The sequence below is a fragment of the Xyrauchen texanus genome, chromosome 21, assembly GCF_025860055.1.
Source record: "Xyrauchen texanus isolate HMW12.3.18 chromosome 21, RBS_HiC_50CHRs, whole genome shotgun sequence".
Taxonomy (NCBI): domain Eukaryota; kingdom Metazoa; phylum Chordata; class Actinopteri; order Cypriniformes; family Catostomidae; genus Xyrauchen; species Xyrauchen texanus.
The window spans coordinates 32,010,729-32,037,669 of record NC_068296.1 but is presented as its reverse complement, the minus strand read 5'-3'; the positions used below and the strand labels follow the sequence as shown (position 1 = coordinate 32,037,669).

The following is a 26,941-nucleotide window of genomic DNA, read 5'->3' as shown; positions in this document are numbered from 1 at the left end:
AAGCTCAATGGGGTTAAAATCCATAACACTCTTTTCCAATTATCTGTTCTACAATGTCTGTGTAAAACACACAACATAAAAATAAACCATACATTATATATAAAATAATACTACTACTAATAATAATAATAATAATAATAATAATAATAAATATTATACATGTCAATTCTGACCAGGAAAGAACTTATTGTATTAATTTAGTAATGTCGTACTCTTTTAATTATTTATTATTCAAAAGGCATTTTAATAGATTTAACAAGTGAAACATTTCTAACAACGAATCCTTAAATCAAGGTTTATTTTTTTATATTTCATGTTATGCCTGTAATCTCGCTAAAAGGATAAAAGTAGGGATTCTGGTACGTATCAGACGTATCAGCCTTCCAATGGTGAACTGCGCTGTCAAACATGTTACCGCGCAGGCTGCTATTCTCAAAATTATACAAAAGAAAGAAGAGTTGAATGGAACCAATGAGAGTTACGTAAGTAGCGGAACGGCCGGGCCGCTATTTGCGCATTTGTCCTGCATTCGAGATTCATGTTCCGCCTTCAGTTACTTACGCCGTCAACAGGGGGGGGGCATTCATCGGCCTTTCAGCACTGACTGCAGAGGGGGAGAAAGAAGAAGCTGGTAGGTACAATGTTGTTTGACCTTAACCTAACCATGCTAATGACCGTCAAGCGACACGAAAAGACCACGTTATTTATCAGTACCTGCTCGAGAAAGTAAACTTCGAAGCCCTCGTCATTGTAGGGGCTGTGGTTATTTACTTGTTTTCCTGTTTTTGCTGGACAGGTCTGTCAGGTCAGGTGGACATTAGTTCGTAGCCCTCCCACGTAAGCGATGGACATTGTTGTGGTTTTGTGCTGCTCTCTCGGTGCTGCTTTTGGGGGTCTCGTCTTCGCAGTTTATAAGCTTGGTTTACTGTATCAGCTATTTCATAAGGTACGTAACATTATAACCATGCATTATTATCTGCAACCTTTTTGATAACACTGTTTGCAGTTTGACACATTGACCTGATACTTTATTTAAACCTGTCATGCAAACAAAAGACTGGAATGCATACATTTTCCCTGTTTGGCAGAATTCCTTGAACCAGGACACAGTAAAATTATACTGTCAGTCTGACATGCCCCTGATTTCTTCATTATTTTCATGCTTTTTAATGGTTCAACATGACACCCAGTGTTCACATGGTCATTGAAAAGATGGAAATATCAGGGAAATTTTAAATGGTGTTTTCCAGGCCTGGAAAAGTCATGGAAAGTAATTAAAAAAAATAACAGGTACATTTCTATAATGATTATACTTTCATTTTGGGGTAAGCTCTGCTCTAAAATATTTAATCAGCTAGAAACTGCTCATGTGTTGAGTTAAACTTGGTCAGAAACCGTACTGTCTTAATCAGTCAAACTGGTTTCCAAACTGACTGTTGCAAGTGAAGTGCAACATAGTCTGGGTGTTTTTAACCTTGCACGGTTTTCTACACTCACTGAACACTATGGTCATAATAAAGTGCCAGACATGGTCTTCTGCTGTTGTAGCCCATCCTTCTCAAGGTTCGACTTGTGCATTCTGAGATGTTATTCTGTTCACTACAATTATACAGAGTGGTTATCTGAGTTACTGTAGACTTTCTGTCAGCTCGAACCAGTCTGGTTATTCTCTGTTGACCTCTCTCATCAACAAGGCGTTTCTGTCCACAGAACTGCCGCTCACTGGATGTTTTTGTTTTTGGCACCATTCTGAGTAAACTCTAGAGACTTGTGTGTGATAATCACAGGAGATCAACAGTTACAGAAATATTTTTTACCAACAAACATGCCACAGTCTAAATATCTTGAGCTAAATTTTTTCCCCCATTCTGATGGTTGATGTGAACATTAACTGAAGCTCCTGACCCGTATCTGCATGATTTTCTGCACTGCTGCCACATGATTGGCTGGTATTTGCCACCCTATCACAACAGATCTGTGACCCTTTTTTGTATTGTTGCAAACCACTACCTTAAAAGCTTTTTTTTTCAGAGTCAGCATCCTACAGCAATGTGTAGCTAAATTTTGAATCAATTAAGATGCATTTTGCAACTTGCAGCGTAGAGTAATGCCTGTGTCCTCCATTCTCAGACAGAGAGAAAGAATCCTCGGCATGGAGGGGAGAGTGTGGCAGAGGTCCTGCGGGCTCATGGGGTCAAGTTTGTCTTCACATTGGTGGGAGGACACATCTCGCCCATCCTGGTGGCCTGTGAGAAACTGGGAATCCGCATTGTTGACACACGCCACGAGGCCACAGCTGTGTTTGCTGCTGATGCTGTGGCAAGACTCTCTGGTAAGATTGAATCGTAAATGGAAAACTTTCTTTTTTTTACTTGGAACATCCATACATTAAAAGTGAATGGGAATGGGTCAATGGTGTTTGGTCATAAGACACTTTTGATGTCATTGATGTCAAACCAGACCCAATGTCTCCAAAGGGACCACATTTTATTCACTTTTTAATTAAATTATAAAATTCCCAGTGTCCCACGAAATAAATAAGTCATATGAGTTTACATCTTTTGGCTATCATTTTAAAACTGTGTGTATTTTAATGTTAATGTCTGACCCTGTTATCTTCCATTGTAAGTACCTTACTGTAACCTTTTTTTATGAACTAGGGATAACTCAATTGAATGGTTTATTGGGCTTAAAACTAACCAGGAAAATGTTTTAAACATTAGAAGCAGTATAGGAGGCTGATAATCTTCTGTTTTGCTGATGTAGGCACAGTCGGTGTGGCCGCAGTAACAGCAGGACCAGGCCTAACCAACACAGTGACTGCAGTGAAGAACGCTCAGATGGCTGAATCACCACTGCTTCTTATTGGTGGTGCCGCCTCTACTCTACTGCAGGTCAGGAAATGCCCTTTAGACTTTTACACTTCAAATGTGTCACTTTCACATGCACTTTATGTGCATGTCACCTGCAGGTTTGCTCTCTGCTCACAATGGCTTGCTTGAATTGCATTATCTTGTGCAAACACTAGATTTTATGATTCTAATGTAATTCTTACAGAACTAAGCATGAAGATGAGAAATGTATTACGAAATAATTTTGAAATTAATTTGATAAAAGTTGAAAAAGCATTTATATAATGATACACAGGTGTTTCTTTAAGTTAAGTGCCCATCCAAATCAAATTGTTTTGAGTATTATAACTCATTATAAATATGAAATTCTTATGATTGAGAATGATCTTTCAACCTCATCACCGCAAACTTTGAACTTCATTTTTTGAACAACAGTAAAAATCTGCCAATTTGGAATGCCCATTTCCCACTACTTAGTAGGTCCTCATGGTGCCGTGGTTACTCACCTCAATCCGGGTGATGGAGGACAAGTATCAGTTGCCTCTACTTCTGAGACCTTCTTATGCGCATCTTATCACGTGGCTCAATGTGCATGACAACGTGGAGACTCCCAGCATGTGGAGGCTTGTGCTATTCTCTGTGATCCACTCACAACTTACCACATGCCCCATTGAGGGCGAGAACCACTCATTGATTAAAGTAATCATGTCTGACAGTGAATACCACATTTCTACAATGACATCTGAAACTGAAAACTATTGATTTTCAATGATGCTGCATCCAAGCCACTAGGTGTCAGTGTAAGACCAAGATGACACAAAGACAAAATTTACTGAGTGCACCTTTAAGAATCAGTCATTGAGAAAATAATATTGATCGACCAATATTCTGAATATTGCGGGGGAAATGTCCCCCCTTCAAGTCTTTGTTGGTTATGACCCTGGTATTTTTTATTAAAACAAAAGAAACCATTGAATTTTTAATATGATATAATCAGAATTTCCAGTTCAATCTCAGTGAAATCAGTTTCGTCAAATGTTGTATTGTAAGACATCAAATTCAATGTTTCTAAAATGCATTTTCCAAAAAATAAAATTGTGCCATTGTCTGTTGTATTATCTTTGATGGTTTTTGTTTTTGCAGGGTAGAGGTGCCCTACAGGATATTGACCAAATGTCGCTCTTCAAGCCCCTCTGCAAGTTCTGTGCTTCTGTGAGGAATGTGAGAGAAATTGTTCCCATTGTAAGAAAAGCTTTGGCCATCGCACAGTCTGGCACACCAGGTAATGAAAGTCTCCAAAAGTTAAATGCATGCCAAAAGCCTTATTTTATTTAAAAGTGTTATGAAATGCTCTTTTATATATATATATATATATATATATATATATATATATATATATGTTTTATTATCTTCTCTGAGGTCCACTGATAATGTTAGTAAAGTTTTTTTTTTTTTTTTGCATTTAAACAGTCATATATATTTTAGTTAATATAGCCATAAGTGGCAATCATCGGAGTCAAGCTAAAAAATGCCAAAATAATTACATTTAACACAAAATTTTAATTTTATTAGAATGACAACAGAATCACAATAGAAGATGAAGATAAAGAAGAAGAATAGATTTTGGATTGCTGAACAACAGCACATTAAAAGAGCAAAAAGCAAAGTCAAAGAGGATTTCCAAGGATTTTTAGTCTTGGCGCTCATCTAGTGGACAAAATTGGTAATACAACCTTGATTTACCATGCATAAATTAGATTTGGGATTGTTGGACAATTAAATCAGGGAAAACTGAACTTGAGAAAAACTTAAACCGATTTCATAGGGCTCTTAATTTGTTGGATAGCGGTTGCTATTTTTACTGCACATATATTACATTACAAGAATAACAGCACATTACAAGTCAGAGAGTGCTGTTGACAAGAGGAAGATGATTAAATTTAGCACATGTCCTGAGACTATCCTGTTGTTTATATGTTTTAAGTTTTGCCATGTTTGGACCTTGTGCACACAAATAAAGGCATAGTAGTAGTTGCAGTTCAAACCCAAAGAATTAATTGTCATATATCTTCATAATGATTTGACATGCCAATGAAAATTGCATGCCAATTTTCTAAATTTTCACTCAAACGGTTGGGGAGTTATAAGGAATTTTAAGCTGTTGTGCCTCCTATTGACAAAATTGGATGAAACTTTACATGCATCCTCAAAATGTTCTGATACCAAAGTATTCCAAGTTTTGTAAAATTTGGAATTTGCGTTAAGAAGATATAGGCCATTGAGTAAATTTGGGCCACACCCCATGAATTAATTAGTTTATATCTTCAAAACAATTTGACAAATCAAAAAAAAATTTTTTTTGTCAGGACAGTCCCTAGATGATAAATGCAAAATGTTGTGCAAATAGGACAAATGGCCTAGGAGTAGTTTGCAAAAGTATTCTTTTCAGAAAGAATAGTGGAACATTTTTATAGATGGAAATAAAATCGTATATATAGGTTTTGTTCGTCTTGACCCAAGGAATCAGAGGAAAAAATTATTTTGATTCTAACACACATTCAACACATTGCATCTGAATATATTCAACTGTTCATCTCAAGCACAACAGTTAACACTCACATCCTGGCTACACCGGACGCAAGAGTCACGTTGCGTCAAATGAAAAAGAACCCATTATAATCAATGATCTTTTTACCATGGAAGCGTTCTTTGTGGAACATCATGTTGCGCCGACAGTAAACAGATGTCCCATTCCATTTTGTGCTGCATGCCGTGACTCTACTACTGCCAACAACACAAATAAATGGTTTAAAAAGTTTCTGTCAACAGGCCCGGTGTAGACAGCCTCAAGCTGTTTCGTCGCATCAACAGACATGCCCGGTGTAAACAGGATGTTGGCACCATAAACTATCACACAGTCATGACATAGGAAATATTCATGAATGGAGCTATTTACGCATCTTTTTTGCGATCGCATCAAAGTGTTTTAACTGCCCCATCCTTCAGTAACAGTTCCTACAATCATACAATCCACTCTAAATTACACTGAAGACACATCCACGTACATTTTCCAGTATCATTCCTTCATGTTTTCATACACCAACAACTAAAAATAGTACAGAAGAGCAAAAGAACGCATCCATGATGCTTATGTAGAGTTGTAACTTGACACTGCATCTTTTAAAAGGCAACCTGAGATATGTATCAAGCGGTCAAAGACGTCTGTCTGGGCATGTTTATGTAGAAAAACATTTAAATCCAGACAGGCACATGAAGGTGTCCTGTGTTGGTCCATTTAGGATGAATCTATCATGACAGGTCCATGTCTCTGCTTTTCACTTGTGTGACTGACTCTAAGCACCAGTGGGCGGGGCCAAAGGTGCAATGATGGAAAAATAGGCGTTGCATATGCAGATGTATTTGGTCCTTGTGACGTCACAAGTTCCACGAATTCCAAACAAGCCATTTTGCAGCTTGGTTTAAATAAATGCTCCTTTTCTATTAAGGAGGACGTTTTCAGTTCAGATACTTACAGTATGTTTTTATACTACAATGCCCACTGTATGTCAAAAGATCAAGGAAAAATTGATTCCTCATGTAATGACCCCTTTGAAGGAATAGTTCACCCAAAAATTCTGGTCTTAATATACTCATCCTCATGTTGTTCCAAACCCGCATGACTTGCTTTCTTCTGTGAGTCACAGAAAAAGATAGATTTTTGACAGAATGTTTGGGACTGATAGCCTAAATCACCATCAACTTTCATTGCATCTTATTTCCATACAATGAAAGTGAATAGCAATTGAGGCTAAAGCCCAAAGTATACTTCGGTTTTGACGTGAACACTTCACGTCTGTGTACAGTCGAATGCTAACAATTTGACTGCACGCATACACAGGCGGTTGGCGTGTGCACGCTACGACTGCTATGAGATACTGGACTATTTCTCTTCATGAGTTTAGACCCATAAAAATGTCTGTGTGTTTCTTCAGACTCAAGTAATTCAAATGCAGGTATCTCCAGACCTCTTCACACACATGCTCTTTCAGTGCACATACAGTACAATGTTGTTGTTTCCACCTTCATCTCCTGGGTTTTAGCAGCAATTATATCTTCTTTTATTGCTTCTACATGAAAGCAATTGCTCAGTTGTGAGTGTTGCCACCTTGTGGACCCACTAATTAGTGCAAATAATTCCAGACACATTCTGCATGTTCAGAGAATGCGCTGTGAAAAAAATTGGGCTGCACGCATTCAGTGCTCCAACACTCTGCTGATGACGAAATTTGCGTCACACGCCCTTTACGCAGATGTCAAGGGTTCGCATCTGACCGAAGTTACTTTGGGGTTAACATTCTGCTTAACGTATCCATTTGTCTTCCGCGGAAGAAAAAAGTCATACAGGTTTGGAATAACATGAATGTGAGTAAATGATCACAGTATTTTAATTTTGGAGGGAACAAACTCTTAAATTACATGTTGATAAATACTGTTTGTTATAATACTGTACCCTAATGCTCTGCTTCACAGGCCCTGTGTTTATTGAGTTTCCCATAGACACGCTCTACCCTTACCATGTGGTGGAAAAAGAGTTTGCCCCTAAAAACACTCCCAAAGGACTGATGGGGAAAATCATTGCATGGTATAAACATTTCTCAATATTTGTGTACACTATTATTCTAACACTTCATCTCCTTATTAAAAGCATTAATTTACTGTAGCATTGGACAATATTACAGTCATCTTAGACTTAAAGTATTACACCTTGCGAAGGCAGGGTGACCGATGCCATTGTAGAAATGTGTTATTCACAGTCAGAAAAAAATTATTTAAAGAGCAAAAGTATCAGATAAGAGGGGGGTTAACAGATAAAGTGAGTCATGTGATCTCAACATGGCGACCTCCATGCGGGGACCTTCTCCACGTAAAATATAACAGGTTTTTATTAGACCACTGGTTTACACATCATTTTAAACATTTTATAAAGGTATTATTCCTTTATTTAGGTGTAAAACATATGTAATTATGAAGTAATTACTGAGTGCACTTGTTAAAACTTTCCTTATTGTGACTTAAAATCATTTTCAATATATTTTTTTGTCCTAACAGGTATCTTCAGAATCATTTAACTAACTTGTTTGCTGGAGCTTGGGAAACCCGTGATTTGTCCCCACTTCCTGTTCACATCCCTCAGGCCACAGATGATGAGGTGAAACTTCTAAGAAAAAAAAACTGTTATGGGCAGTTTTCTGTATTGAAAATATTAGGGCTGTCAATTGATTTAATCATGATTAATAAATATGTAGCAATTTGTGTGAATGACTCTCATAGTGGAATACACTGAATTTGCATGTCTATATAATGACACTGGGCAGAGGTTCTGCAACAGTGCTCTTTACTCATCACAATCTTTCTCTCACACACACACACACACACACACACACACCCACAAAAAATGAAATGCACAGAAATGCAAGTCTGCAATTTTTCGTTCAATTCAATTATTTTTAATTATAAAACCACTTTCCCAAACAAATTGATGTCACATTAGATTGAAAAAAATAAAAAATGTGTTAATGCTGTACATTTGTTAATGCAGTTAAGCATAATTAATTAATGGCATGCATTGACATGTTCAACAGATCTAAAGCTTATAGAAACAACTGTTCAATTGTCTGATAATGATTCAAGATTCATGGTCACAGCTGTTTATTCGAAGTCCTATACATATAACAATATAGCATATGACATGAACCATAATAGGACAGAAAGATCAAAATTTTTTTAAAAGATAACATTCCACGTCTTTAAGTAAATAATTCCTAACTGTTGTGCTCTTCCCAGATCCAAAGGTGTGTGGAATTGATAAGCAGAGCCAAGAAACCTGTCATACTGTTAGGCAGCCAGGCAACCTTACCCCCTACACCTGTGGACGATATCAGGTAATTTTCAGCTGTTCTTTCTTGTCTTGTTGTGTAGCAGACTCTTTAGATAGTTCATGGAGCAATTAATGATAACATTTTTTGAGGTTTGAACCTATGACCTTTGGGTCACCAGTCCTGAACTTTTACCACTTCAACACCATCCCCAAATTAAACAAGTAATATTGACATACTAATTTAAACCCTTACATGAATACACCTTTTGACACACCTATTCATTCTTTATTATTACTATTTTTCACATTTAAGAATAATAATATGAAAATCAACAGAAATATGAAGTGATGCAAATGGAAGCGTGGGGCCATCTTATAGTTTAGCTTCTTCAAAGTAGCCACCCTTTACTTGGATTGCAGCGCTGTACACTCTGTTCAGTTACACTGTAAAATGTAATTAGTTGAGCTTAATTTGATTTTATAAACGGGTCATGAAATGTTATTTACAAAAATAATAATTGTATTATCTTCTCTGAGGTCAACTGATAATGTTATTAAAGTTTATTTGCACCAAAACAGTCATAATTTAGTAATATACAATCATTTTCCACCCTGTCTCTGGCCCTCAATCTGAAACGCTCAGTTTTGGCCTAAGCACCTCCTTGAATCTTCCATGTAAATGCCCACTGTTATGATTGGCTAGCCACTCAATTTCAGCCATATTTGAAACTTAATCGGAAGAGAATGAACAACCCCACAATATTATAAAACTAAACTTCAGGGTTTACACATAACACATCCTACACCTACCATCTGAATATATTTAACTGTTCATCTCAAGCACAACAGTTTACACTCAGCACCATAAACTATCAAACAGTCATGATATTTGAAATATTCATTATTTGGAAATTTTGTAAGTGTTTTTAACTGAAGGATGGCAACAGTTCCTTTGCAAAGCTTGAATAATTTTATGACTCTTTCACAAGCAATCCACGCTGACTTAAACCGAAAAAAAAATACACATACATAGTCCAAAGCACGATGAAATGACGCACACACATATACTGTAGGCACACTGAGGCACATGTCACCAGAAACACATTGAAACGGTCAAAGACATCCAACTAGTGCATGTTTTCATACACCAACAATTAAAAATAGTGCAGATATGCGAAAGAACATCCATGGTGCGTTTGTGCCCAAAACAACAAGAGGGAGCAGCTGAATGAAAAAGAATTGCTTTCAGAACCTTTCAGAGCAGCGATACACATGGCAGTGGTCAAAGAGTCTGTGTAGTTCATGTTTATATACGAAGTAATAAAAAATAGTCCAGATGGGTACACTTTGGTGTTCAGGAATAGTAAGCCACACAAGGCCTGCTCTCTCGAACTGCGCGTGCCAGTTGGCGGGGCCAAGGGTGTGATGACACATGTTGTGGGATGTGTAAATACAAGTGAGCAATGTCTCGTGATGTCACAAACAGACAGATTTCAAAACAAGACATTTCAGCAGTGTGGTAACTATAAATGCTCTTTTTAGACTGGGGAGTGAGTTTTGAGTTCTGAAATTTACAGTATGTTTTTATATTATATGTCTAAATATCAAGAAAAATGTGATTCTCCATTTTATGATCCCTTTAAGGCAATAGGTTTCAATGCTTTTTCTAAGTAAACATTCTTGTTACAGTTACTGATGCCATTGTACAAAATGATCGATGTGCTGTCAGCCATGATTAATTTATTTCATTAGCAAAAGTGCCCAAAAACAGGGGTTACTGAGATAAAGTGAGTAATATTTTTGCTCATATGATCTCAACCCACTCCATGTAAAATATAAATGCTTTTAAATTTAGAGTCTTTATCTCATGCCATTGTATGATTTGAAAAAAATAATTTCTTAAGTGTTATTCATTTATTTATGTGGAGCTTTTTGTAATGAGATCCTCCTTTAATGCCCTCTAAGTCATAGTTAAAGCTATTTTTTTTGCACATGTCTATCACAGAAATGCCTTAGAATCGTTAGGTATTCCCTGCTTCCTTGGTGGAATGTCCCGAGGCATGCTGGGAAAGAACAGTCCACTGCACATCAGACAGAACAGGAGAGATGCCTTGAAAGATGCTGACCTTGTGCTGCTGGCAGGTGGGAAATGGTGCCACCTACTGTACGGGTTGATTTTCTTGAGTGCTGAGAACAAGATAAGCTATTTTTCCTGTTTACCATTAAATGCTTTGTTTTGGTTGATAGGCACTGTGTGTGACTTCAGACTGAGTTATGGACGGGTGCTGAACAGACGGAGTAAAATTATTGCGGTCAACAGAGACAAAAGTCAGCTGTTGAAGAACTCAGACATGTTTTGGAAACCAACAGTGGCCATTCAGGGTGGAGAACTACATTTCCTTTCATTTTACAATTAATTTTACAAAAAATGTAGTAAGACTTCTAGCATTTTGTCACGTTGCACAGCTACTTGTTGGAAACAGTAGCTTGTTTCTGGAAAATATTCACTGTTCCTAAAACAGCTGAGCTACTGTCTTGCTTCTTAAAAATCTAGTTAAGTTGGTTGTGTTGCAACTTACAATATACAGTAGTTAGTTACTTCCAAAAATTTTATATTAACATATCCTTTCCCGACTGTTTCAGGCGATGCTGGCTCTTTCCTCCTGTGTCTCTCAAAAGCCCTAAAGGGCCACAAGTGCCCAGAGGAATGGGCTCAGAGCCTAAAGGAGGGAGATCACATCAAAGAGAAAACTAACAGGTAATCTTATGCCAAAGGTTGTATTGCTGCTTGTATACTTGAATGTATCTGGAGACAGTGGGGGGAATTTACTACAAAGTGAATGCTTTTTTTAAACCTACGCAACTCAGACCTATGATTTCATCCATGGTTTTTATATTTGATATTGCTTCCTTTTTGTTTATGTCAGAGCAAAAGCAGTTGAGAAGACCGAGAGGCATCTGAACCCTCTGAATGTTTTGCACCGGGTGGATGAGCTGTTGGCTGATGACAGCATCATAGTGGCTGATGGGGGGGATTTTGTTGGCAGTGCTGCATACATCATGAGGCCGCGGGGCCCACTGCGCTGGCTGGACCCAGGTTAGAGGCAGGGTCTTCATTCAAAATCCCATTAAGCAGTTATAATACTGTCTCTAAGCAACATTATTGAACAAAACATGTGTAGCTTCTGTTTTGTCATCCCCTGACAAATCCACTCATAGTGTTTGTGTTTAACTTGTGGCTTGCTTTTGCACCAGGGGCTTTTGGGACTCTGGGTGTGGGAGGAGGATTTGCACTGGGTGCAAAACTTTGTCGACCTGAATCCGAGGTAAGACTTTAAAGTCAGTATGACCTCTTTACTTTCTCAATATTCTCAATGGGGCAGTGGTGGCTCAGTGGTAGAGGCTCAGGGTTACTGACCAGAAGGTCTGGGGTTCAAGCCCCAGCACCACCAAGATGCCACTGTTGGGCCCTTGAGCAAGGCACTTAAATCCAGGTTGCTCTGGGGGGATTGTCCCTGTAATAAGTGCACTGTAAGTCGCTTTGGATAAAAGCGTCTGCCAAATGCGTAAATGTAAATGTCAATATACAGTTGAAGACAGAAGTGTACATACACTTAGGTTGAAGTCATTAAAACTATTTTTTAACCACTCCACAGATTAATATTAGCAAACTATAGATTTGGCAAGTCGTTAAAAGGACATTTACTTTGTGCATGACACAAAGTAATTTTTCCAACTATTGTTTACAGACTGATTTTTTCACTTTTAATTGACTATATCACAATTCCAGTGGGTCAGAAGTTTACATACACTAAGTTAACTGTGCCTTTAAGCAGCTTGGGAAATTCCAGAAAATAATGTCAAGCCTTTAGACAATTAGCTTCTGATAGGCTAATTGGAGTCATTTGGAGGCGTACCTGTGGATGTATTTTAATTTTAAACTCGGTGCCTAATTTCTTGACATCATGGGAAAATCAAAAGATATCAGCCAATACCTCAGAAAAAAAATTATGGACCTCCACATGTCTGGTTCATCCTTGGGAGCAATTTACAAATGCCTAAAGGTACCATGTTCATCTGTACAAACAATAGTACACAAGTATAAACACCATGGGACCACACAGCCATCAGATCGCTCAGGAAGGAGATGCATTCTGTCTCCTAAAAGTTCAGATCAATCCCAGAACAACAGCAAAGGAGCTTGTGAAGATGCTGGAGGAAACATGTAGACAAGTATCTATATCCATAGTCAAATTTGTCCTATATCGAAATACCCTGAAAGGCTGTTCATCAAGGAAGAAGCCACTGCTCCAAAATTACCATAAAAAAGCCAGACTACAGTTTGCAAGTGCACATGGGGACAAAGATCTTTTTGGAGAAATGTCCTCTGGTCTGATAACTGTTTGGCCATAATGGCCATCATTATTTTTGGAGGAAAAAGGGTGAGTCTTGCAACTGTGAAGCATGGGGGTGGCAGCATCATGTTGTGTGGATGCTTTGCTGCAGGAGGGACTGGTGCACTTTACAAAATAGATGGAATCATGAGGAAGGAAAATGATGTGGATATATTGAAGCAACATCTCAAGACATCAGCCAGGAAGTTAAAGCTCAGTCACAAATGGGTCTTCCAAATGGACAATGACCCCAAGCTCCAAAGTTGTGGCAAAATGGCATAATGACAACAAAGTCAAGGTATTGGAGTGGCCATCACAAAGCCCTGACCTCAATCTGATAGAAATTTGTGGGCAGAACTGAAAAAGCGTGCAATAAAGGAGACCTACAAACCTGAACCAGTTACACCAGTTCTGTCTGGAGGAATGGGCCAAAATTCCAGCAACTTATTGTGAGAATCTTGTGGAAGTTTACCCAAAATGTTTGACCCTAGTTAAATAAAGGCAATGCTACCAAATACTAACAAAGTGTATGTAAACTTCTGAATGTGATGAAAGAAATAAAAGCTAAAATAAATTATTCTCTACGATTATTCTGACAGTTCACATTCTTAAAATAAAGTAGTGATCCTAACTGGCCTAAGACAGGGAATGTTTTCTATTAAATGTCAAGAGTTTAAATGTATTTGTCTAAGGTCTATGTAAACTTTTGACTTCAACTGTACATTCCTGGTGTTATTGTGCATGATTTATCGCAAAGAAACAAAAAGGTTGTCTTCGTTATCTTTTTATCAAAATGTACTCAACCTCTGAAACAAATTTCCATTTTGGATGACGGAACCTAAGCTGTGCAGATTATTGGTTAATGTTTACCAATTATAGCCAAATAGCTATTTTTTTTTTGTAGGTAATGCACCCTTTCTAAAATCTTGTGAAAATGTAACAGTAATTTACCGCTGGTTAACGGCAATAATAGCAAATAAAGGTAGATTTGAAGAAAAAGTGTTGGGGATATACGGATTCACTGAGATGCTTTGAGGGTGAACTTGACCTTCAGGCTTGACGTGCCAGTCAAAAGCCTCCTAAAATGGGGGTGCCAAACTCACATTCAGATTTGGCTGCATGCTGGGATAGAATATTTACTTTTCACAATCCAATGAATTCCTGATGGATAACATATATATTTTCCCACATGGAATATCCTGTTTCGCTCAGAAATGTGACACATTACAGAAGTAAAATGGATTGCCAATTACATATACTGCCTTATAGCTGTTTAACTCTGTTACAGTATGTCAGTATTTATTGCTCTCTTTTTCTCGCATTTGTCACAAAGAATTCAAGAACGCTTTCTGTAGGGCTTATAAAGTCTTGATTACAGGTATGGATCGTTTATGGTGATGGTTCCCTTGGGTACAGTGTGGCTGAATTTGATACCTTCACTCGACATAAGGTAGAAAAATCAACTTGCATCCCCTCCTCTTATAGATCTGCTTATGTCAGTATGGTTACATTTGATGAATTAAGGCTTTTAACAGCATAAAATTCAGAATTTATTTGAATGCAATTTTTATTAATTTGAATGAAAATATCTTTAAATTGTGTTACAGAGGAATATTCTAGGTTCAACACAAGATAAGCTCAATCGATAGCATTTGTGACAATGTTGATAACAACAAAAATCTGTTTTGACTCGTTCGTCCTTTTCTTTAAAAAAAGCACAAATCTGGGGCCTGGGTAGCTCAGTGAGGATTGACGCTGGCTACCACCACTGGGGTCTTTAGGTTGAATCCAGGGCATGCTGAGTGACTCCAGCCAGGTCTCCTAAGCAACCAAATTGGCCTGGTTGCTATGGAGGGTATCACATGGGGTAACCTCCTCGTGGTCGCTATAATGTATGGTTCTCACTCTCGGTGGGGTGTGTGGTGAGTTGTGCATGGATGCTGCAGAGAATAGCGTGGGCCTCCACACGCGCTCAACAAACCACGTGATAAGATGCGTCGATTGAGGGTCTCAGACGCGGAGCCAACTGAGATTCCTCCTCTGCCACCCGGATTGAGGCGAGTCACTACACCACCACGAGGACTTTGGGAATTGGGCATTCCAAATTGGGGAGAAAAAGGGAGAAAACCAGGGTTTAAATGCAGAAATATGAAGCTTATTATTTTATAAAAGCATTTACATAAATTTTATTATAACTTGTGTATAATGGAGCTGTAAACGTTTACAGAAGGGCCTCACTGAAACGGAGATTTTTTTATTTTAAAGAAAAGGAGGGGCAAGTCAAAATTATTTTTGTGGTAATTAATATTATGCCACAAATGTTGTCGATTGAGCTTAACTTGTATTGAGCCTTTAATATTCCTTTAAAGGGATACAGTGCATCCGTAAATTATTCACAACGCTTCACTTTTTCCACATTATGTTATGTTACAGCCTTATTCCAAAATTGTTTAAATTAATTATTTTCCTCAAAATTCTAAAAACAATACCCCGTAATGAAAGAAATTTGTTTGAAATTTTTGCACATTTATTACAAATAAAAAACAAAAAAAAATCACATGTACATAAGTATTCACAGCCTTTGCTCAATACTTTGTTGAAGCACCTTTGGCACCAATTACAAGTCTTTGTGTATGATGCTACAAGCTTGGCACACCTATTTTGGGGCAGTTTCTCCCATTCTTCTTTGCAGGACCTCTCAAGCTCCATCAGGTTGGATGGGGAGCGTCGGTGCACAGCCATTTTAAGATCTCTCCAGAGATGTTCAATCAGGTTCAAGTCTGGGCTCTGGCTGGGCCACTCAAGGACATTCACAGAGTTGTCCCGTAGCCACTCCTTTGTTATATTGGCTGTGTGCTTAGGGTTGTTGTCCTGTTGGAAGATGAACATTTGCCCCAGTCTGAGGTCCAGAGTGCTCTGGAGCAGGTTTTCATCAAGGATGTCTCTGTATATTGCTGCATTCATCTTTCCCTCGATCCTGACTAGTCTCCCAGTTCCTGCTGTTGAAAAACATCCCCACAGCATGATGCTGCCACCACCATGCTTCACTGTTGGGATGGTATTGGCCAGGTGAGGAGCGGTGCATGGTTTCCTTCAGACATGACGCTTGCCATTCAGGCCAAAGAGTTCAATCTTTGTTTCATCAGACCAGAGTATTTTGTATCTCATGGTCTGAGAGTCCTTCAGGTGCCTTATGGCAAACTCTAGGCGGGCTGTCATGTGCCTTTTACTGAGGAGTGGCTTCTGTCTGGCCACTCTACCATACAGGCCTGATTGGTGGAGTGCTGCAGAGATGGTTGTTCTTCTGGAAGTTTCTCCTCTCTCCACAGAGAAATGCTGGAGCTCTGTCAGAGTGACCATCGGGTTCTTGGTCACCTCCCTGACTAAGGCCCTTCTCCCCCGATCGCCCAGCACTAGGAAGAGTCCTGGTGGTTCCAAACTTCTTTCATTTATGGATGATGGAGGCCACTGTGCTCATTGGACCTTCAATGCTGCAGAAATGTTTCTGTACCCTTTCCCAGATCTGTGCCTCGATACAATCCTGTCTCAGATGTCTGCAGACAATTCCTTGGACTTCATGGCATGGTTTGTCCTCTGACATGCACTGTTAACTGAGGGACCTTATATAGACAGGTGTGTGCCTTTCCAAATCATGTCCAATCAACTGAATTTACCACAGGTGGACTAAAATCAAGTTGTAGAAACATCTCAAGGATGATCAGTGGAGACAGGATGCACCTGAGCTCAATTTTGAGTGTCATGGCAAAAGCTGTGAATAATAATGTACATGTGATTTGTTTTTTATTATTAATTGTTTGTTAAGATTTCAAACAAACTTCTTTCACATTGTCATTATGGGGTATTGTTTGTAGAAATTATAAATAAAATCCATTTTGGAATAAGGCTGTAACATAACAAAATGTGGAAAAAGTGAAGCGCTGTGAATACTTCCGGATGCACTGTAGTTCACCCAAAAATTGTAATTGTCTCATCATTTACTAATGATTATGATGTGCATGACTTTCTTTCTTCTGCTGAACACATATTAAAACTTTATAAGAGTATCTCAGCTCTTTTAGTTCATACAAAGCAAGTTAATGGGTGCCAAATATTTTAAGCTCACATAGGTCAGCATAAAAGTAATCCATAAAACACCAGTGTTTAAATCAATGACTTCAGAGGTGATATGATCAGTGCAACCTTCGCTTGACTTTCATATTCTTCTTCTTTTGTTTTTGGTGATTCACATTCTTCACGCATATGTCACCTACTGGCATTTCTTGCAAAAATGCACTTAAATTTTTATCTGTTTCTCTACACCTATCATATCACTTCTGAAGATATGGATTTAACAACTGGAGTTTTATGGATTACTTTTATGCTGCCTTTATGTGCTTTTTGGAGCACCACAATTTTGACACATATTCACTTGCATTGTATGGCCCTACAGAGTTGAGATATTCTTCTAAAAATCTTAAATTGTGAAAACGTCATACACATCTGGGATGGCATGAGGGCGAGTAAATGATGGAGAATTTTCATTTTTGGGTCAACTGTCCCTTGGGATGGTAATATTTAAAACAATTGATTTTATGTTGTTTATTATTAGTATAGAAACAATATATTTTAGGTTTATTGCAAAGTATCCCAATATGTACAAATAGATAAGTAAGGTGAAGCTCCATCAACATCATCCTGACATGTTGTACTCTTGCCCCGGCCCATAGACTTGTATTGGAAGTACATAACTGTTAATGCACTTTTGTTTGTTCATATTTGGGTACATACTTGAGTCCAGATAATTTTCTACGGAAATCGATGCAGTCAATAGAGCTTAACTGTATTTAATCTAGAATATTCCTTTTAAAAAGACCATCAGTGTGATTTGTCTTTATGCTTTTGTCTTGGAAGTTTATAATAACTCCCTTTTCATCTCCTGTCAGACCCCAGTGATTGCTCTGGTGGGAAATGATGCATGTTGGAGTCAGATCTCCAGAGAACAAGTGCCTATGCTCGGGAGCAATGTAGCCTGCGGTCTTGCCTTTACAGGTGAGATGATTTAGTGTAATCATTTAATTGTTGTCCATTGTATTTGTTTAGCACTGTATCAGAAGTTTAAATGCATATGTCAATAGATTTACATGATAATGTTTGGAGTTGACAATAAATCTCTGGGGTGGTTTGATCCACCAAAAGTACTCGATCTATGCTGCTCTACAAAGCCAAAACGCAGTGACTATACCCAAAATTGCAAAGACCCAATTGCAGTGCTGGTTAGTAATAGATTACATGTAATCTGTATTACGTAATCAGATTGGAGGAAAAGTACTTGTAATTGGATTAAATTACATTTTTAAATACTTGTGAATGGATTACAGTTATTGTTTTTATAGAGTACATGATTACATATTAACAAGGCAACAGCAGTAAATTGTTAATAATGTATTGATCATTTTCATATCAATATCATCATATTCTTAACCTGAAGTGAAATAGTCTCACAAATGAACATTTTGAGCACGTGCTCCTTTTACCAGGGTTCGTACAGATGCTTCAACATTAAATTCAAGGACTTTCAAGCACATTTTTGTTTTGTTTATTTAATTATAAAAATATTCTAACTATTCATTTAATTTATTTTTATAAAACACCATTTATTACAAGTACAACATTGAGCATCTTTGACTACATATTCATTCAGTAACAATTCTTGGTTCATTCATGATGAAATTGATGCAATTGTAGTGTGCTCCCTTAAAATGCACTTTGCTTTCCAACAAAATTGAATAACTGGGTCCGTAAACAGAAGTCCATATGACTCATGTGATGTGTTTCAAGTCACGCAACAGATATTGTGAGGAGCTGACCCAAATTGCAAATGGGTCATTCCCCTTACAAGATATTGAAATTTTCCATTTAGTTTGGTTTTTACATATAAACGCTGAGGATAAACATTTTGTAACATGTTTACATTAATTTGTTTTCATAAAGGACAACTTGGCTGTTGTTCTTTCATTTATTTATTGTTTTCCAGCACTTAAATTTAAAAATGCCAAATTCAAGCACTTCAAGCACCTTGTATGAACCTTGTTTTACGTTACAACACTTAAAATGAATTATATGTTGTTTTTTATATATATATATATATTATATCATTTCACTGCAAAAAAAAAAAATGTCAATTATTTTTTACATGAATAATGTATTTAGTTATGTTAAAATTATTATCCTACTCAAATGCATGTGACATAAAATAAAATTAGGTTGAAAGTAATCCAATAGTAATCAGATTAGATTACCCCAAATATGTAATCTATGTTATTACATTACTGATTGCATTTTTTGTCATGTAATTTGTAATCAGTACCTGATAATAATTCACAAGTAATCCACCTAGCACTGTCCAATTGTGATAACTCAGTTTTGAGAAAATGCTGATCATTTGTTTTTTAAATCTTACTTGCAGATTATCATATTGTAGCCGATGGTTACGGGGGCAAAGGCTACCTAATTGGGCGAGAGGATGAGTCGCATCTTGATGATATCATCAAAAAAGTCCAGAAGGAGTGCAGAGAAGGAAAGGCAACTCTGTTAAACGTTCTGATTGGGAAGACCAACTTCAGAGATGGTTCAATTTCAGTTTAGAGCGACACTGGCTGTGTCTTGTTTGGAAAGCTGCGTGCTAGGTAGGATGCGTCCTTTGAAGGCTGCAGTATACTGAGTGTCTTCCTTTAAACAAGCCTTGTTTAAACAAGATGTCCTTCATAGGACAAACGGAAACAGAACGTAACACAGTTGCTATGACAGCACGCCACTCTTTAACAAGCACCAGCGCTTTAAGTGAGAAGGGAACAAAGTCCCTTTAGAAAGGAATGTATGAGGTACATTTTAGGAGATTTATAATGATGTTAAGAGAAAAGAAAATAGATTTTACAGGTGTATTTTAGTCCAATACTTTATTTTAATTATATATTTATATAATTATACATATTATATAATCTGCACCATCTACTGAGGTACTTCAACTTGGGAATTAACATTACTTGCGTTTGAACATCATAATTATTGGCAAATTGGCATAATTATTTTAGACATTTCCGTTGAAACAAAGAATTGTGGGTTATGAGTGCCCATGAAGGATACACCTCATCCATTCTGTAAATTCCTGAAGGTCACATTCGAAGTGTCCGACTCGCTTTTCTGAAACGAGACCGCCTCTATGACGTATGCGGCCGACAAATGCGACATCCGGAGGACGCAGCCTTCCAAACAAGACACAGCCAATGTGCACCATCATGTCTAGAAACCCAAAGTCTTTATAATATACTGTAATACACTTACTACATTTTACAGATTTTGTTGATTTGAAAAGAAATCAAATGAAAGTTGAGTAGTAAATTGTTCCAAAACATGTGCCATCTGTGTGAGTTGTACTACTTTTCTTCAGGATCCAGGACAGTTTTTCTTTTTTTTTTTTTTAAGTAAAACTACTCATGTGTCCTCTTCATTGAACTGAAAAGGATCACAGTGCCTTTGTATTGTCCAGCACTTTGAAAAGGTTTGAAGTATGGTGGTCCTGTAAATATGTATTTAATTTTCAAAGCATACATTATAAATGTATGATTTTAATCATAGTAATAATACAAATGAATTGGGTTGAATTTTTGTAATGATTTGAACTGCCTACAATTGTGTTCCTGTTATTGCTGAATGTTAATATCTGCAGTTGTTGTGGACACTAGTGTCTCCCTAATAATTGAATCAAAGGGATCTAAGTTTATTTATCAAGAAGTGTGAATATTTTAGCCAAAGTAATATCCTTAAAATAGTTTTGCTGCTAAATGAGACCTGTGTAAACCGTTATGCCTCTTCTCAGGTTTGTGATTGATCACTCCAACATCACCCATTTAGGTATGGCTACATAATTTATCCAAAAATGTTTATGCAATAAAATGCTGAAAAAAGCCAAATGGGTTTTTGTTGTTGATGTTGTTTTGCCTCCTAATAAGTCTCCTTTCCTTTTGTCCATCTTGCTTTTTAAGACATACACCAGCAGGTGGCAAACCCTCTCATCCATTAGTACTAGTAAAAACAGTTCAAATAACAGCATTTGGCATCTCTCATCAGTTAGTACTAGTAAATACGAACTGCACTGAAAGGGATAGTTCACTCCAAAATAAGAATTATCACATCTTTTACTCGCCCTCATTCCTTGTCCTATGTATATTTCATTCTTCTGCTGATCACAAACGAAGATAGTTAAAATGATATCTTGGCTATGTTGTTCCATACAAAGCAAGGGAATGGTGGCAAGAACACTGAAGGTCCAAAAAGCACATCAAGTTTCTCTTGATATGGATTAAACTACTGGAGTCCTATGGGTTGCCATTATGCTGCCTTTATGTGCTTTTTAGACCTTCAAAGTTTTGGTCACATTCACTTGCATTTTATGGGCCTACAGAGCTGAAATATTCTTCTTAACTCTTCTTGAAAGAAAGGCATACACATCTGGGATGACATGAGGGTGAGTATATTTGGAAAATAGAGCACAACAGTGGTGATAGAGCAATGGTAATATTTAAAATGAGTTTTAAAATGATTTTAGGTTGTTGATTATAAGCATAGAAACAATACATTTTACGTTTATTAAAAAAATATCCTGATATGTACTATTACGTAATTAACAGTGCGTCATGGGAGTGGGCGGTCGCTCCGAGCCACCTTTCGTGGGATTCGTTGGCAGCGGTTCTCTGATTGGTGGAGCTTTCTCTGCTGTACCATGGGTAATGTAGTTGTTTACTTGAATTGCGATATAAAACGCAATTGTAAAACAATTAAATAAATGTAACGCAGACAGATGATTCAATGGAAGCATATGAAATCGATGAACAACCTCATAGCTCACGGTAGGACTGTCTTTGAAGTTTATAAGTTGTCGTTGAACATCAATTCGTCTATGGGATTTTTACTTCCGTAAACAGATTGTTGTGCTCTTTACGCCGCGCAAGTCCATTGGGCACAAATGTACTGAGCTCACTTTAAATTAAAATAGCATTTCAAATGCCATCACACGTCTGTAGTTGTCTGTTAAAGATATTTAATGTGCTGATTCTTCAATCATTAAGAAAGGAATCTGATATTTGGTCAGAAAATGAGAGAAAACACTAGAGACTAGTGAAAAAGAGGATGCCTTTTGTCCCTATGCAAGTGGCTATAAACCACTTTATTCTTAATTTACTCCAGGCACATCGTGACCTGTTCAAAATCGCGCACGCTCTGCCATTAACCCATCATCTGTTTTATGGTAGGCAGCATTTGAATGGGAACATTTCCTACTTTCACTGAGACTGAACTGCTATAAAAGGAGCAACATAACTACTCTTTCTAATGTCATCAGTCATTGAGATGTATCTTTGCAAATATTTGTAATTATTCTATTATATTGTACAGTATTATGATGACAAAGCATTAACAAGCCTAAAGCCAATCAAACATCCAAGTTTAGCCTATGTACTCCCTCCCTTCTTTAACCTTTGACCTGTTTATATTGAACAGGTGGAGTTAATAATTGTTTCGGATGATTCTATATATACTACATATTTTAAATGTTAATATGTAGTTCAAACTATGTTCTATTAACATAATTGTTTTCTAAAATATTATTATTATTTTCTTTTTTTTCTTCTAACCAATAGGGAATTACAAGCTTAAGTATCACACAACACTTTCTGGACCCAATGTTTTATTAGCTGGAAATTATTATGGTGTTCAAAATGTTGTAATGTTCTCTTTTTCAATCAGTTGGATTGTTTCAATTTATTTATAATGGCAGTATTTTATATTTATAAGCAATAACAATTTGTCAACTAAGTTACTAAGTGAACACCCTTGCATCACATGATTAGTGGTAGACATTTTGAAAACAATCTGGCAAGTTTTATCTATAATAGCATGTAGTAAAAGAGTTAATGTATTAATGGTCAACAATATTATTTGAATTATATGTGATTTTTTTAATAAAAATAAGTTTCATTTTTAGATTTTTTTATAAAATAATCCCACATTGTCAGCCATGCTGAATTTACAAGCCAATAAAGATGAAAATGTCAACTATGTTACTCAGTAGTGTCAGCTAGGTTAGTCATGGATTAGTATATGCTGTCATTATTTAAAAATAGATTTATTTATTTAGTGTTATCGAACCTTTACAATATATTTTACAAAACCTTTACAAAATGTGTTCACTTGTCATGTTTTTCACACTATACATGAATTATTTCATTAACACTTCCCATGATTTAGAGAGATGTCAGCAGCTGAGAAACAGTGGCGAGACAGGACTCGGCAAGATGCTGATCCCTCAAAAAGAGCAGAATACTTACAAAAGCAAAAGATGCATGGGACAGGCTTATAAGGCAAGGAAAGGTGAAGCCAATCTCAGAGTTGAGTGAGACGGAGAAACAATGCAAAAGAAACTATCTGGAGTAAAGCACAACAGAGAATAAGACAAAGCAAATTATAGAAAACATAACTACTCCAGCAGACCGCCTTGAATTGGTCCAGCCACCTGAAGAATCAAGGTAAAATGTTACATTACATGTTTAAGTCGTACATGTTTAAAGTGTTTAATCAGTGGCTTTAGACACAATTTTTTCAACATTTTATACTTTGATATGAAATAAAGAATGGTCGGATTGTCAGTAATGTGTCAGCTATATCACTATATGATCCATGTCAACTACTGTATTTGATCTTTACTGTCAGCTCTGTTACTCTTGGTATTTAAAATATTTATATATATATATTTTTATAATTTAACAGAGATGCTCTGACTGTGTCAAAGTCACTCAGGTCTTTACTCCTGCTCATTTCTCTTACATTCAACTTGTTGAGTACGAAAAAATTATTGTTCGCTTTCCATCTAATCTACCCAGATCTTGACATGTGGCCTTGTTAGGAGATGATCAACATTATTCGCTTCACCTGTGAGTGGGCATAATGTTATGGCTCGTCAGTGTGTGTGTGTGTGTGTATGTGTATATATATATATATATATACAGTTGAAACTCAGTTTTTCACAATACTTGACATTTAATCTTAGAAAACTGACCTAAGACAAGGAATGTTTGGATCAATATTTTACGAATGTGACATGTCAGAATAATAGCAGAGAGAATTATTTATTTAAACTTTTTGTTTTCATACACTTAGTTAGGCCTAGTATTTGGTAGCATTGCCTTTATATTGTTTAACTTGGGTCAAACATTTTGGGTAGCCGTCCACAAGCTTCTCACAATAAGTTGCTGGAACTTTGGCCCATTCCTCCAGACAGAACTGGTGTAAGTGGTTCAGGTTTGTAGGTCTCCTTTCTTGCACATGCTTTTTCAGTTCTGCCCACAAATCTGATTGAGGTCAGGGCTTTGTGATCGGCACTCCAATAGCTTGACTTTGGTGTCCTTAAGCCATTTTGCCACAACTTTGGTGGTATGCTTGGGGTCATTGTCCATTGTCATTTTCCTTCCTCATGATGCCATCTATTTTGTGAAGTGCACCAGTCCCTCCTACAGCAAAGCACCCACAACATGATACTGCCACCCCCATGCTTCACGGTTGGGATGATGTTCTTTGGCTTCGAAACCTCACCCTTTTTCCTCCAAACATAAGGATGGTTATTACAGACAAACAGTTAAATATTTGTTTCATAAGACCAGAGGAAATATCTCCAAAAAGTAAGATCTTAGTCCCCATGTGGACTTGTAAACTGTAGTCTGGCCTTTTTATGGTGGTTTTGGAGCAGTGGCTTCTTCCTTGCTGAGCAGTCTGTCAGGTTATGTCAATATAGGACTTGTTTTACTGTGGATATAGATACTTGTTTACCTGTTTTCTCCAGCATCTTCACAAGGTCCTTTGCTGTTGTTCTGGGATTTATTTGCACTTTTGCACCAAACTTCATTCATCTCTAGGAGACAGAATGCTCAATGACATGGCTGTGTGGTCCCATGGTGTTTATACTCATGTACTATTGTTTGTACAGATGAACATGGTACCTTCTGGCATTTGTAAATTGCTCCCAAGGATGAATCAGACCTTGTGGAGGTCCAACATTTTTTTTCTAATTTCTTTTGATTTTCTCATGATGTCATCAAAGAGGCACTGAGTTTGAAGTTAAGCCTTTTAAACACATCCACAGGTACACCTCCAATTCAGTACTCCTCCTATCAGAAGCTAATTGGTTGACATAATTTTCTGCTTAAAGGCACAGTTAACTTTGTGTATGTAAACTTCTGACCCACTGGAATTGTGATATAGTCTATTAAAAGTGAAACAATCTGTCTGTAAACAATTGTTGGAAAAATTACTCCTAAAGTAAATGTCCTAAACAACTTGCCAAAACAAAAAAATCTTTCGAGTGGTTTAATGACTTCAGCCTAAGTGTATGTAAACTTCTGACTTCATTAGTATATATATATATGTGTGTGTGTGTGTGTGTGCAAAATTTTATCATAGAATAACAATGTATGTACATCAAAGATGCTTGATTTGAACATACCTATGATGTTCAAACTAGTCTGTTCGAATGTTAAAAAATATGTTGTCCAAAGATGCGCTATTTTAACATGCCTACAATACTGTATGATGCCCAAACTGATGCATTTGAATTAGTAATAATATATTAATATTTTTAATAATAATAAAAATAAATTCATAAAAAATTATACAAAATTTAACATTAAAGGTGCTAGCAATGATAATATTAAATAGATAAAATAAGGTGCCAATAATGGTAATAAACATAATATTAACAACATATAATATTTAATAAAATAACATCTCTTTCTCTCTCTCTCTCTCTCTCTCACACACACACACACACTTAATATGTTATTTATGTAATTGTTACTTTAATATGCAGTATATTAAATACATGTTATGTATATTGTGACCATGATTAATGTGTTTTGGTCAAGCGAGTGTTTAAAAATTCCATAAATAATTTTTTTTTTTATGTACACACAACAAAAAAGGAGGTAAGCCTGAAAATATCAGTGAACCACAAGTGTCCGGATGTTTTTGTGACGCCGCATACTTGATCGTGAAATGTGACAGGAATTTAACATGTCAGAAATCTGCCTTTTCATGCAGTGACCCGCACAGGCGCGCTATGATGCATGGACGCGGCGTGTGAAGCTGTGTACACAAAGATCCGCAGAGGCAAGTCAGTCTTTGGCCAGGTACTACACTCAAGACTGATCTATTAAAGGCCTTCAGCGGATTTGACTCGAAGCCTTACTGTGGGATTGATAACTCGCATAGAAATTTACATACTTCAAATTAGTAAGATAAAAAGACAATCTGTCCATTTAAGAGCGTTCTTCATCATTAGTGACGCTTTTGTTAGCAGAGTAAATTTAAGACTATATTGGGATCCTTTTCCATTTGTATCTGGGTAAGTCACGTTTAAAAACTTTTACGTTGTAATATGCTTTTGTTTGTGTTTTCTTTTTATTTGAGTGCTGCTGCTTAAATGTTTTTCTAGAATAAGAAAATCTAGCCTTTGTTAAATTGCATGAAGTGTAATTGAATTGAAATAAAATAGATGTAAAAAGATGTATTTTTTGTAAGTCGTGAAGTGCAATAATAATAAGAATAATATCTATAAAGACAATGGTTCAATATTATACATCATGCTTTGCTGTACTTTGTCACATATGGAACAAAAGCAACAGGTGACTCGACACGTTTACATACTAAAACAAACAAAAACAATTATATCACAGGTGTTATGTTATTACCACTCATCATGTTAGTGTTAAAGA

General features: G+C 36.8%; 2 protein-coding genes across 6 annotated transcripts in view; both read left to right on the top strand.

The window, feature by feature from the left end:
* Positions 1-556: 556 nt before the first annotated feature.
* On the top strand, positions 557-21,092 carry LOC127661191 (2-hydroxyacyl-CoA lyase 2-like). The gene is made up of 16 exons (XM_052151793.1): positions 557-631; positions 797-946; positions 2,131-2,332; positions 2,767-2,894; positions 3,996-4,134; positions 7,383-7,494; positions 7,962-8,061; positions 8,697-8,794; positions 10,736-10,872; positions 10,978-11,112; positions 11,374-11,488; positions 11,658-11,827; positions 11,986-12,056; positions 14,503-14,574; positions 18,068-18,173; positions 19,591-21,092. Exons 2-16 carry the CDS (start codon positions 845-847, stop codon positions 19,767-19,769), a joined length of 1,866 nt encoding a protein of 621 aa, XP_052007753.1. The 5' UTR covers positions 557-631; positions 797-844; the 3' UTR covers positions 19,770-21,092.
* A 5,108-nt stretch (positions 21,093-26,200) lies between these two features.
* The window catches only part of fam118b (family with sequence similarity 118 member B), a 43,636-nt gene continuing 42,895 nt past the window's right edge, over positions 26,201-26,941 (top strand). For all 5 annotated transcript variants that reach the window (XM_052152570.1, XM_052152572.1, XM_052152575.1 and 2 more), the window contains exon 1: positions 26,201-26,571. The gene's annotated coding sequence lies outside the window, so the exon portion shown is untranslated. The remainder of the gene's footprint in view (positions 26,572-26,941) is intronic.

What these genes read in the sequence shown, in the direction of transcription:
- LOC127661191 (XM_052151793.1), top strand. Translation starts at nt 845, where the DNA reads ATGGACATTGTTGTGGTTTTGTGCTGCTCTCTCGGTGCTGCTTTTGGG. An exon ending in TGACCTTGTGCTGCTGGCAG is followed by an intron (nt 10,873 to 10,977) that starts GTGGGAAATGGT and finishes TTTGGTTGATAG; the next exon opens with GCACTGTGTGTGACTTCAGA. An exon ending in ATACCTTCACTCGACATAAG is followed by an intron (nt 14,575 to 18,067) that starts GTAGAAAAATCA and finishes ATCTCCTGTCAG; the next exon opens with ACCCCAGTGATTGCTCTGGT.